The sequence below is a fragment of the Megalopta genalis genome, chromosome 5 (assembly GCF_051020955.1).
Source record: "Megalopta genalis isolate 19385.01 chromosome 5, iyMegGena1_principal, whole genome shotgun sequence".
Classification (NCBI taxonomy): domain Eukaryota; kingdom Metazoa; phylum Arthropoda; class Insecta; order Hymenoptera; family Halictidae; genus Megalopta; species Megalopta genalis.
This window is the reverse complement of record NC_135017.1, coordinates 20,116,418-20,130,916: the sequence shown is the minus strand read 5'-3', so window position 1 is coordinate 20,130,916 and position 14,499 is coordinate 20,116,418. Positions and strand designations below refer to the sequence as shown.

Sequence of the window (14,499 nt, the reverse complement as noted above, 5' to 3'; positions counted from 1 at the left end):
TTTAATACTGTGTAATATTTTACTTGATACTTTGTAATATTTTATTTAATATTTCATTATATTTTATTTAGTACTGTAGTGTATTGTATTTCATTTAATATTGTACAATATAATAATACTGTACAATATTTTATTTAATACTGTAAAATACTTTACTTAATACTGTACAATATTTTATTTAATACTGTAAAATACTTTACTTAATACTGTACAATATTTTATTTAATACTGTAAAATACTTTACTTAATACTGTACAATATTTTATTTAATACTGCAAAATACTTTACTTAATACTGTACAATATTTTATTTAATACTGTAAAATACTTTACTTAATACTGTACAATATTTTATTTAATAGTTTATAATATTTTACTTAATACTGTACAATATTTTATTTAATACTGTCTAATATTTTATTCCCTACAACCAAAAGCAAAATTTTCTAGAATCCTATAATTTGTGTCAAACGTTTCAGAAACCTAATTTATAAGGCACAGTAATTTTAATTTCGAAGACACTTCTGGAATACATAATATCCTACAAATATTTCTCCATAATTTCTTTTTCAATACGAAGGCTCCTTTGAAAAATGTCCATTTATATTTTTGCAATCGATAGACGAAAGAAATCCCTTACTTTAAAAAAAAACAGATCCGAATCAGTGCAACAGAAACTGTGGAACATTGTGTACAGGATGTCCCAGAATATCCTCCAAGAATTCTGAAAGCATGCGAACGCGTGCCTGGGACGTCGCTGTGATTTATTCTTTGGTTTTCATTTTGACATTCGAAGATGCGACGAACAATTTTCGGAACCTTTGGTGCGAAATTCTTTTATTCACGACGATACATAAAAAAAGTTACTGCGTTACGCTAAAATAGAGCTGCTTTCAGGGTGGAACTGGGTGGCGAACGCGTGACCAAGGTAACCGTTGGTCGTCTCCACTTCAGCGAGACAACCAGCAACAACATGCGGAAGAAGGGGAAACCAAATCCAGACCAAAGATACTTCCATTTGGTTGTTGGTTTGCATGCGCACACCGCGGACCAAGCTAGCTACCAAGTGGTGGCTCATGCGTCGGAGAGGATAATCGTTAGGGTAATTAATTGACCCTCGCTATTATTCCGCTATGAGAGACAGGGTGCCCCAAAATTATTGTACAAGCGGGAAGCGAGGGATTCCTGAGGCGATTTGAAGTAACTTTTTCCTCAGCGAAAATGCGATCCGCCGCTTCGTTTGCGAGTTATTAACGAAAAACGGTGACCAATGAGAAGCGAGCTCGGCTGGCGCGAGATCAGCTGACGCGAGACGGTCCGCCAATGAGCGGAACTGGGTTTCCTGCGCTCGTTGACTGGCCCGCCTCGCGCCAGCCGAGCTCGCCTCTCATTGGTCACCGCTTTTTCGTTAATAACTCTCAAACGAAGCCGCGGATCGCATTTTCGCTAAGGAAAAAGTTCCTTCAAATAACCTCAGGAACCCTCTACTTCCGGATTGCGAGACATTTTTTGGACACTCTGTAGAAACTTACAAATATTAATTGTTACAAGAAAACACCTAATTTAAACGTTTCTGTTTCTCTGAAGGCGAGCAATCCAGGTCAATTCGAATCGGAGGGCAGCGGCGTCGGTGCTGAAGGGGGTTGGCAAAGGGGTGCTGCGCCAGACAGCGTTTACCATGCTGGTCGTGTTGGAATTAACACGGACAGGCCCGACGAAGCTCTGGTTGTCCATGGTAATATGAAGGTACGGCAACAATTGTTGTTCATTCAACATTCGGATTCAGATCAAAGTTAAATCGAATATCTCGATTTATAACATTTTAAATTGTACTTTAACGAACAACGTTGAGTTTTAGTTCGCACCGATAAAGAGATAGATTTTCTTGTCAAAGAATAGAAACATTGAATTTTTATTTCAACTATTCGCCGTTTTTGTTATAATATATAATTGACACAATTACCATCCCCTACGAAAGAATCTTTGCAATTTCATCACTTCCAAAATAAAAGTGTACACTAATAATTTAATATTTTATTTAACAATGTACAATATTTATATTTAACGATGTATAATATTTTACTTAACGATGTATAATATTTTATTTAATATTGTGTAACATTTCATTGAAATGTTTCACTTTCAAAATAAAAGTGTACACTAATAATTTCATACTTTACTTAACAACGTACAATATTTATATTTAATGATGTATAATATTTGACTTAACAATGTTAATAATATTTTATTCAATATTATGTAACATTTTCTTGTGAATACCACGTATTCATCGAATACTGTAATATCGTGTAACATTTTATTGAATTCCGTATAACATTTTATTCAATCCTGTCGGACGTTTTATCCTGTCTTTTATCGCCAACAATCAAAAATAAAATTTTCTAATATTTTGTCTGCTGCATACTCTTGCAGGTGACGGGTCACATCGTCCAGCCCAGCGACGCGCGTGCGAAACAGAACGTGCAGGAGGTCGACACGCGCGAACAATTGCGGAACGTGCAGCAATTAAGAGTGGTTCGTTACCGATACGCTCCCGAATTCGCCCAGCATTCCGGCTTGGGTATCAAGCAGCAAGAAGACACGGGCGTGATAGCGCAGGAAGTCCAGCAAATCTTACCGGAAGCTGTGCTACCAGCTGGCGACATAGTCCTGCCGAATGGTCAGAGAATCGAGAACTTTTTGGTGGTGAACAAAGAGAGGATATTCATGGAGAACGTCGGCGCCGTGAAGGAGCTGTGCAAAGTAAGATCGCCGCGATGCGAAAATGCAAACGAGGCGGAAATCTCGTCGCGCGACGAAGAAAGACGTTAATTGTCTGATAATTGTCCGCAGGTAACGGACAGCTTGGAAACCCGCATAGACCAACTGGAGCGGATAAACAAACGGCTGGCGAAGCTGAAGAGAGGCGACAGCCTGAAGAGTTCCATTAGTACAATATCTAGTATATCAAGTAACAAATACTCATCCTCTATGAATAATAAGACCGTTGTACAGGGAAAAGCGAAGAAGAGCGAGCGAGAGGACGAACTTCTTTGCAGCAACAAATTTATCCAGATTATTTTCGTTATCCTTATCCTTATCATGGCGTTTTGGTAATTAAACATCTTCTACTATAATCGTTTGTCGTTGTAACTCGACTGCGGATGGATCTCCGTGGGAAATAACAACTTTCTGAATCGATTCTAAGAAACGGAAGTTAAACAAAAATGTGTTTAATTAATTAAATCATTCATTCATTTATCAATGTATTTATTAAACTGTTCTCGTGGCTTCTTTGCTCGATAACTCATCTAATTGTTCTTTGATCACGAATACAGAAAATCTGCAGTCTAGGTATAACATTAACCCTCGAATGATGGGAATAACCTTGACATAACCTTAGCCAATTAAATCGCTGCTTTTTCAAATAAATGTTAACCCCTCGATTTCTTCGTTCTTTATAATCTCCCCGATTGAACCTCGACGACGTTTTCAACCCTTCCCGCCATTCGAGGGTTACTTACGTATAATTCGCTCGATTCAAACGTGTCACCGTTCTCAGCCGAACAAATTTCGTTTTTTCAGCTTAGTCGCAATGGCAACTTTATACTTCTTAGAATATCAGAAACGTAGCAGCCTGGAATGGTCGGCGGTGGCCAGCAATGGAATGCTGGCGATCAGACCGGCGCATCCGTCGACGGTGTCGAGCACGCCTAATTACGATCCCCGGTATAATTCGCTGTTGGACAGCACCTTATCGTCGTCTTTTACCAAACACGGTTCGCACACCAGAGGATCGGACGGCAGTTTATCCGTGAAGAGCAACGTGTTCTCCACTCAAGCGCCGCACACGAAGCAGCAGCTCTATTCCCAAGAGATCACCTGGTATCCCATCAGCCACTCGGGACCCCAGCCGAAGCTCGAGAAGAACAGGTTTGTAATAATCGTTGGCCTTGGCTTCTTCTCGCTTTCGTTTTCGACGTTTCGACGGATTTTCTAATCGAAGCGAATTCCCTTCAGCGAATTCCCTGGCAACTGGCTGAGCAGAACAGGCGCGGGCGCTGTTCCCAGCAACGTGGACGAGAACGACCAGGGCTCGGACGTGGACTCGTCCTTGAGCAAAGGGCCCACCCCCATCGGCAGACCTGTGAACTGTCCGAAACATTTCACCGAATTCGAAAATCCTTGCCAGGTAAGACGACGCATTTAAGACACGTTGTCTCATCAATGACACATTATCTTATTCAGTTAATAATTAATATAATAATATAATAATATAATAATATAATAATATAATAATATAATAATATAGTAATATAATAATATAGTAATATAATAATATAATAATATAATAATATAGTAATATAATAATATAATAATATAATAATATAATAATATAATAATATAATAATATAATAATATAATAATATAATAATATAATAATATAGTAATATAATAATATAATAATATAATAATATAATAATATAATAATATAATAATATAATAATATAATAATATAATAATATAATAATATAATAATATAATAATATAATAATATAATAATATAATAATATAATAATATAATAATATAGTAATATAATAATATAATAATATAATAATATAATAATATTAATAATTAATATAATATTAATTATTGCTTCGCAGATATACTGTTGCACGGCCAAGATCCATCAGTTCGAGGATCCGCAGCCGGATCATCCCCCGGAGAAGAAATCCATTTGTAAGTTTCAGACTGCGCAGCGAAATCTCTTCGCAGAGTGATTTAAATAATTGTTTATCATTGTTATATTTGCTTAAACAAACGATCCTTCCCTTCTCCAGCAGATCACATAGAGCAGCCACTGAACGTGCACGAGGAGAAACGTAAAATCAGCAAAGGCTTCCAAAACGGTATCAGCCCGTCGGATCCGAGCACGCAGACGCTCGTGAAAGAGGTAAATAAATGGATAAACCGGTTTCTCAGCGATAGCTTGAAGAAGCTCTATTTGTTGCAGAATAATTACAAATATTTGCACAAGAGGACGCGAAGGGAGAATGGCGGCGGTGATTGGGGTGAGGTGGCCAGCAACGCGGCAGGTTCGTTGCCGCCGGAACCCAAGCCGCAGTTGTGGATCGTCGCTGAGAGCTTCAACGCTTCCCTCGATCAAAAGTATTGCTCTGCGTCCTCGCAGGACTCATCGAACAATGTCACATGCATCGTGCCTCTGTCGAAGTACATGCCGGACATACATCTTACCCTGCATTTTGTGTGAGTGCCTCGATATTGCCGAATCGTAGACACTGTTGCATAATAAACGCATGCCGATTATATTATAATTATTATAATATAATATATAAAATTTATATAAACTTATAAATTATTATAATAGTTACAGCGAACTCTCCCCAATTGTCCTTCGGCTTGTATACATAAGTGGACAATTTGGGAAGAGGAGACACGATTATTCGAGTCTTGCACCTTGTTTTCTCAGTTGCCAGTTGTTAACAATTTGTAAAAACTTTAATTTATTGTGCTTGCATGATCTAAAAGAGAACCTGGAGTCTGTTGCTGTGTCATTATCCTCAGCTTTATAATCTGTTAATTTTACTATGAAAGAATATTCACACATACATATGGCACGCGGATATAAAGTAATGTCTCCCTTACTGACGCTCGGATTGTCCACTAAAATGGATAATTTGGGAAGAGGAGATACGATTATTCGATTACGATTTGCGGCTCATTTTTATAATTGTGGACAATTTATAACTACAAAAATAAACCGCAAGGCGCTCGAATAATCGTATCTCCTCTTCCCAAATTGTCCATTTTTGTGTGCAATCTGAGTGTTAATTAGCGAGGATTTATTGCAATATTTATTTGTGCAAATATTTCAATGTCTACTATTTAATATTCTTTTAATATCCTTTAATATTCGTTTAATATCCTTTAATATTCCTTTAATATTCTTTAATATTCTTTAATATTCCTTTAATATCCTTTAATATTCCTTTAATATCCTTTGACATTCCTTTAATATCCTTCAATATCCTTCAATATCCTTTAAAATCCTCTTTAATATCCTTCAATATCCTTTAAAATCCTTCAATATCCTTTAATATCCTTCAATATCCTTCAATATCCTTCAATATCCTTCAATATCCTTCAATATCCTTCAATATCCTTCAACATCCTTCAATATCCTTCAACATCCTTCAATATCCTTCATTATCCTTCAATATCCTTCAATATCCTTCAATATCCTTTAATATCCTTTAATATCCTTCAATATCCTTCAATATCCTTCAATATCCTTCAATATCCTCCAATATCCTCCAATATCCTTCAATATCCTTTAAAATCCTTCAATATCCTTTAATATCCTTTAATATCCTTTAATATCCCTTAACATCTTTTAATGTCCCAAATACTTCCCAAATGGTCCATTTTTGTGATCAATCTTGGGCGTTAATTAGAGAGACATTACTTTATACTTAGAACATTATAATATCCGAATATCGTTCACTGAATTCATTTCCTGTTCTCACTCGATGCCTTCAGCGGAATGCCTTGGTATTGGCAAGTGGTGCAACAGTGCTCGCTGTCGACGAACGCCGGCGTGGACGAGACCCTGATATGCAGTCGAAAATACACGATCCAGCAACCGGCGCAGTACATGGAGAACAGCAATCAGCCGGGCGATCAATCGTTCTCCCTCGACGTTGCACACTATCTCAGGAAGACGTTGAGGTTTCGCGTGCCCACCGTGCAGCCTCAAGAGGTGATTCACATGACAAACCTAACCAGAATATGTATTTAACGAGTCAGGTGGATTCTCTGTGGCGACCAGTTAACGAGCACGCGCTGTTCTCTTTCAGAATATTTGTAAAAACAAGCACGGCGTCGATTACTCAGAGTACACGTTGCACTTTTACCGTGACTGCGACGAGTGAAGAAGAGTTTCTCAGTGTCGTCGCGCCTCATGGACGACAGATCGAAACGGCAACAGTATGAAATCCGAAGAAGAAACGATCGTCGAATCTCAACAAACACACACACACACACAGCTGGACCCCCACAACTCGTGCCTTCGTAACAACACAACGTATTCCGTCTCTATTTTGTCGAGCTATCGAATTATACATATAGAGTGTATATGTATGGTAACGTATATATATATTATCGAAATGGATCTGTAACTGTATTTTCTATGTTAACGCAATATACCATGTAGCCGTGACAACGATGATAAACAGACGCGATTTAGATTTTACAGGCTCAAGAAGCAATGGTAACGTAGCAGAACCCTTTAGGATGTTTCGAGGATTATTATTCGATATCATGATAATGAGATACAGTGGCCCACGAAAGTGTTCGTACACATTTTGAAACATAATGACATTTTCGAAACTGGACCAAGTGGCTTGGATTGTTTTTTAGGTGATACAGGGATATAGTATACTAGATAATGATCAGAATGTTTATTTTTTTAATTTTACTATTATTTGTAACCGGGATTTTTTAAATTCTTGTTACAAGCTCGGATAAAAAAGATTAAAAAACGAGAGCTTTTCATGTTCTTCTGTCATTCCAAATATAATAATAGCAATATTTAAGAAAGACTGCTATACTAGCACTATGTATAGTATATATATATATCTATAGTATACTCTGCTATACTAGTACTATGTATAGTATATATATAGTATACTCTGCTATACTAGTACTATGTATAGTATATATATAGTATACTCTGCTATACTAGTACTATGTATAGTATATATATAGTATACTCTGCTATACTAGTACTATGTATAGTATATATATCTATAGTATACTCTACTATACTAGTACTATGTATAGTATATATATCTATAGTATACTCTGCTATACTAGTACTATGTATAGTATATATATCTATAGTATACTCTACTATACTAGTACTATGTATAGTATATACTCTGCTATACTAGCAATATGTATAGTATATATATCTATACTATACTCTGCTATACTAGCACTATGTATAGCATATACTCTGCTATACTAGTCCTTCTAGCATCTAAAAAAAGAATAATTCAAGTCATTCGGTCCAGTTCCAAAAAAGTTGTCGCGTTTTAAATGGCGTTAAATTTAACACTTTCGTGGGCCACCGTGTGTCGTGTTAAACACGTAGTTGATGGGTAAATAGTAGACGTCTCTTCTAACCTTGAACAGTGGATAATTCTTCTTTACACTCGTCGCTGGAAAACACAGGAGCAATAATACTTATATACGTCTTACGCCTCTTCACACGATCAGGTTTCATGGGCGCGTGCTGCGACACGCTGTCGGGTGTAAAATATTGTACAAAGTGAACAGAACTGTTTAACGGGGTGGCCACGAAATTTTCCAACGGAGAGAACGCCGTATATGTAAATACCTTCCTTTTCTTCCGTACAAGAGTACGCACATTATTATCGCCCATCAACTGCAGCGTAGCGTGTTTCAGCGTATTGTTTCAAATAGTTTTTACACTATTTATATACTCGTGTACAAAAAATTCGATCGGACAGGTCTTATTGACAAGGTGGTATATACATATTTATCAACGGTATATCCCCTCTCTATTGTATCTCGATAATACGGTATTCCGATTAATTAATTAATTCTGTATTCCCGCATTCCCGCACCAACGGTATAATAAGCTAAATAATAACGGAACCCACACACAGTTTATTCTCTATTCTAACGTTCGATCGAACGATATGAACAACAAGCGACAAACGCATCGAGCGATACAATCCCCGAGTTAACTTGTAACTTTGTGATCAGCAATCAGACGAACAAAGTGTCGAAGCGACGTACAAAATATCACCGCCGTCATTGTTTTGCTATTTTTCGAGTGTTTATTCATTCAATTCGAATTCCCGTCGACGATCCATCATTATTACAAAATTCACGCGATGTTATTTATATGTATACACGTATACATAAGAGAAGCACCGAATCGAATTTCGCGACGCTCGATTATTTCGATCCGATTAATAAGAAATAGCATAGACGTTCCACGAGGAAGCGATATTATAGAATTTCAAGTTCCTAAAAGGTATTGTGTATAATAATTACGTAATTTCGTGTAGTAGAATTTAGGCGGATACGTTTTATTTGCACCGATCATAGAAATTAGTTGTTAGCTGCATGCGACTAGAGTACCGCTATTTTTATCATTATTGTTGCTACACCCCGCTGCTATTGTTACTACGGATATCGTAATTAGACTATTTCTCAGCTGTTGTTATCTACTGTCGCTAGAGATAATCAGCGTACACACGCGTTCAAGCTCTATTTATGATTTTCTTTCCGTTGTCCTCCAGCCTTGCAAACAAAAGAAGCTCTGTGTTATTTAGTCGAAGAGTCTCGGAAACATTTCATAATAATTAATACATCACCACGCGGCTGCGGACTTTGCTTGCGTGTACAAGCGTGAACGCGTCCGATTACGCGAAGCTTCGATCTGTTTACGAAGCAACATTCTTAATCGCGTGTTCCATGGAACAACAATTTAACGTCTTGAAAATCCGACGAATCGTAAGAATGATCTCTTTCGGTATCTCGCTGAATTATAATTCGATCTGCTTATCGTCACAGTTACGATTATGATTATTAATTTGATTGAATTGCGTAATTTTTCTTTTCTAATTTTGTTAAGAGAATATCGACACGCGATTCCAAAGCATCGGTATATCGAATGAAATAGGTCGACGAACGTTTTATTTTCGCGCGAGCCGATGTACACGAGATTTTTGCCGTCCACGCGTTCTCTTTTCTTTTCGTCTTTTTCTTCGGAAGAATATTTACTCTAACGTATAAAACGAATATTACTCTATCCACCGCGATTAATTAACGCGCGATTCCACGCGGATACGTTTTCACGGACGCGGAAGTCGTATTATAAAAGGGAAAGAAAAAAAAGAAAAAGTCGTACAATAACGCGCAACTCTCGAGTGAAAGAAGAAAAGAAATGAAAGAAAAAATGAAACGAAAGAAAAACGAAGAAGTGTAACGCAAATGTAGCGGCGTCAGCCTTCGTTGTCACATATGTATGTATGTAGAGCGTGTAGCGTAACCAGGCGGATCGATTTCGTATCGATAAATTGAACGAAAGCTCGGATACAACACGGCTGGAACAGAATTATTCCATCGTGATCCCTCCTGTTTTCGAATACATGTAGTAACGTAGACGGTTCGTTTCGTCGCCGGCGCGGCGGACATTGTAAAGACAACGACGTTCTTTTTTCTCGCATTAATATTATTGTAATATGCTGCAATATCTGCGATTATTGTATATATATAAAAAAAAAGATTACGAAATATTAATATAATGCTAAATCAGGGGATCCTGTATATTGTATTACAGTAATATTAATTCTTCTCTGTGTATCGTTACGTTCGGTTCTCGGCAAATTGATTGGTTGGTCTTGCGCGAATTGGTAGCCCCTCCCCACCCGCCCCCAGCGTGACGTACATATTTAATTTACGTAGTTTTTAGCTTTAGGAAATTTTCTTCTTTAGGAAATTCGACACACACTATCGACACACTTGTATATTTTCCATTTTGTCATCGTATCGTCAGATCTATTATTATTATTATTATTATTATTATTATATAGTTTGTTATTGTTTTATATTTTAATGTATTATATTGATTTTGACTCGTAATGCCCGATTGAAATATCATCGTGTTCTCCGTATACTTCGAATCATTCATCTGTCAAGGTTTAATTCGTCAGCGAATATTATTTTATAACCGAGAGAATGGGAGAGAGAGAAATAGAGAGAGAGAAAAAAATAGAGAGAGAAAAATAGAGAGAAAGAGAAAAATATATAGAGAGAGAGAGAGAGAGAGAGAAAGGAGAGAATGAGATAGAGAGAAAAAATAGAGAGAGAGAGAGAGAGAGAGTGAGATAAAGAGAAAAAATAGAGAGAGAGAGAGAGTGAGATAAAGAGAAAAAATAGAGAGGGAGAAATAGAGCGAGAGTGAAAGAGAGAGAGAGAGTGGGAAAAAATAAAGAGAGGAAGAGAAAAATGAAAAGAGAAATAGAGAAAGCAAGAAAGTAGAGAGAGAGAGAGAGAGGAAGAGAGTAATAGAGAGAGAGAGAGAGAGAGAGAGAGAGAGAGAGAGAGAGAAATATATATTTAGAGAGAGAAATAGAGAGAGAGTGAATGAGGGAGAGTGAGAGAGAAAGAGTGAGCGACTACATTGCGCACAATTAGCAAAGTGTCATAACGTCGGAAAAAGGAAAAAAATCAGATTATCTATTCGCCGAGCTTCTCGACGGAATTATTCGGCCTTTTATCACGAAGACACTTCGGAGGCGGATGGAATTACGTGTTAGATAGAGAAAGGAAATTTCCGGTTTCAATTTGTAAACGACGTAATCGATATCGTTTAGGCAACGCTAGTAAGATTTGTACATACACCACCGTAGCGTAGCGAAACGATTGCAGCTAAGATATTTAGAGACGTAAGGGAATTGAAGTCATATAATGTATGTATTTATCACGCATCATTGCACCGACCACGGCGGCGAGTCGAATGTAAATCTATCATCGCTCGTCGCGACGAAATTTTTCCAAAACTGTACCCGTGTACGTATCAAATCTTTTCATCGTCGTCGTCGTCGTCGTCGAGCAGATCAAAAACCGATCGGGGGAGGACGATCGTGCTTCGGTTGCAATATCATTGTTATACCAGAGTGTTATAAAATTTATTTCTGTTAAGTTCTCGACTACCATTTTTAATCGGACCGAATTCGGACGAATTCGACGGCCACTAAACGGATAAAGATACACGTACGTACGAACACGATCGATTCCGCTAGTCTCATTACAGGTTTTGTTTTCGATGACACGATTATTTTCTTTCTTTCTCCACTTTCTGTTTCCACTGCTGTCTGTCTGTCTGTTTCCTTTAATGCGGAGAGCGGTTCGATGCTCGGCCACCATCCGAGCCATCGGATAGTACTATATTATGTATATTTGAACAAATCAGCATGTAAATGTTATATTCGCATATTTATGATGGTATTGTTAAGAGAAATGCATATAAATATATACGACAACAAACTTGTATTTGTAGGAAAATAAAGATATTGCTCCGAAATGACGGCGAAAGAAATTCTGTTTCTCGGAAATTCAATTTTAAATACTTCGCGAGATCGTCTGCGTTTCGAAAATTCGATTCTTTCGAATGTTGTTATGGTTTTGGAAGATGTTTGAGTAATAACAATGCATAGTAATGCTAGAATGAAAATGGTGGCGATTCGAAGGCAATTCCGAGGCCACGTGACACGATTCGAAGGCAATTCGAAGACATTTCGAAGGCAATTCGAAGACAATTCGAACGTAATTCGAAGATAATTCGAAGGCAATTCAAAGACAATTCGAAGGCAATTCGAAAACAATTCGAAAACAATTCGAAGGCAATTCGAAGGCAATTCGAAGACAATTCGAAGGCAATTCGAAAACAATTCGAAAACAATTCGAAGGCAATTCGAAGGCAATTCGAAGACAATTCGAAGGCAATTCGGAGGCCACGTGACACGATTCAAAGGCAATTCGAAGGCCACATGCAACGGTTGGACCGAGCTTTTTACCTGACTCACACCCAAACAGCTCATTTTCTGTCATCTTCTGTCGACCCTTAGCGTCGACGTAGCAATAAATCGCACAGGCGTAGGACCAGCTCAGGGAAATTCACAGCAACCCGAAATTTGGCATTTCCTGGAGAAATTACTGCATAATTACTTAGGATAACGTAACACGGCTGACAACCGCGTGCGCAAATATCGAAGGTAATGATCGCCGAATGAAAGACAAGCTGTTTTCAAGATAATCGCATAATTTATATTTGTATATACAGTCACTTTACAACGCGTACTTTAGTTATACATTGTAGCTCACAAATACTTTTAGGTCAGTGAACGGCGAGTGGTCGCAGTAAAGACGGTATCAAAGTAAAAAAACTAATTCAGATGATCGGTCTGGCGCGCGGGTGTCGTTCGTGCGCGTAACAAACGGAACGACACGGAACGGTGTCGTCCTAACGGAAGTCTCAGCGATTCGTTTTCTCCGATCGAGCGGCGCGGGACAACACGCGTGTTGCACGCAGCTCTTTTTCTCATTTTTTTTACCGCGCTGGAAAGCGCGGGCCGATCGTTTTAGATTTGTCGATCGTCGAGCCTTGCCGATAGAAAAGAAAATCGATCCTACCGTCTTCGGCTAGGTTTGACAGTAATTAATTGGCGTGGATTTGGATCATCGCTCGTTTCTTTACTTTTACAATATCATCTTTTCGGTGAAGCCGCGGCCGCGATGGAATCACCAGAAACGGCAAATCTTGCACGCGAAGCGATAGCAGCTTTTCTATAGCAATTCGGGCAATTTGATTCGACCCTTTGGAGACAATCGGAATCGATTGAACGGGTTATTGTACGCGATATAATATAACCGTGATTTATTGCTTGGTATCCGGAATTTAAAGCGAGAAATATAAATAAATTCCTTGCCGTTATTAACAATAGATTCCGTCACGGAATCCGTCAAAATGACGGGTCACTAATTTTTTAATTTAGAATTGAATTCATATCGAAACGATAGAGATTACGAGTTATTCGTTCAATTTATATGTAACTCGCGGCAAATGTTAACAAATAACACTTGTTCAAAATCAGGATAAACGTCTTATTGTTTCTTTTATAAACTAATATAGGAACAGCTGTTTTTTGTGCACCGTGAATCTAGCGTTAAATTATAGTAAAATCCGCAACGTTTGAATAATAAGAAATCGACAGCCGATTGCCGTTCTTGAAGAGCGAAAATAATGTTACAAAGAAGAATAATTTACAAATTCAGCTCCGACAGAAAATAAGAAAAAAACAATACGGTCATTCGATCTCGATTTTAATAAACCGTTTCAAATTGCTCGTTCTCCAAGAATTCCTCCGAGACAGAAATTTCCGGCAAAATTCGCGCGCGCGCGCGCGGACCGAAAAATTTTCGGAATTCGGAATTGGTTCGCATTTCGTGTGCAACGGCGCGTGGATGTACACGCGGTGATTTATCGACGGGACGGAGGATCGACGACCTCGGAACAGCCGTTAGGTAACTCCAGTTCGACCGCAGCTGCCCTCACGGACTTTACATTGGAGTTTGGAATAGCTGCTTTACATTTTTTTAAGCGAGCAGGATATAAACGTCTTTATTGGTTTATTCTGTACCGTTCCGTCGAATACACATGGTATACGCGCGCATACCTCCTCTTCGCTTGCTGGATAATACAATATTATCGGCACGGGTACGCGAAAGTTACACATCGATGGTCGATTCGTACGGGAAACATTTTATAATTAGTGATATGGGCATCGTTACTTTTCGATCGAGAATGCAAACGAGACGCCGGACAGAATTGACGCTCAGCTTGTACACGAAAATGGACCATTTGGGAGAAGAGGATAA

At 38.1% G+C, this 14,499-nt stretch overlaps 1 protein-coding gene across 9 annotated transcripts in view; it reads left to right on the top strand.

The window, feature by feature from the left end:
- Nucleotides 1-12,145, top strand: part of LOC117219770 (myelin regulatory factor homolog 1) — a 97,280-nt gene extending 85,135 nt beyond the window's left edge. For 3 of the 9 annotated variants that reach the window (XM_033469192.2, XM_033469187.2, XM_033469189.2), the window contains exons 8-18: nt 885-1,101; nt 1,587-1,745; nt 2,433-2,762; nt 2,853-3,112; nt 3,585-3,932; nt 4,020-4,191; nt 4,665-4,740; nt 4,842-4,954; nt 4,997-5,268; nt 6,562-6,781; nt 6,879-12,145. In XM_033469192.2, the coding sequence (XP_033325083.1) occupies nt 885-1,101; nt 1,587-1,745; nt 2,433-2,762; nt 2,853-3,112; nt 3,585-3,932; nt 4,020-4,191; nt 4,665-4,740; nt 4,842-4,954; nt 4,997-5,268; nt 6,562-6,781; nt 6,879-6,953 (2,242 nt within the window). In that variant the 3' untranslated portion in view covers nt 6,954-12,145. The remainder of the gene's footprint in view (nt 1-884; nt 1,102-1,586; nt 1,746-2,432; nt 2,763-2,852; nt 3,113-3,584; nt 3,933-4,019; nt 4,192-4,664; nt 4,741-4,841; nt 4,955-4,996; nt 5,269-6,561; nt 6,782-6,878) is intronic. The other 6 variants (XM_033469191.2, XM_076522328.1, XM_033469188.2 and 3 more) reach the window with 5 other exon arrangements.
- The last annotated feature ends 2,354 nt before the right edge of the window (nt 12,146-14,499 follow it).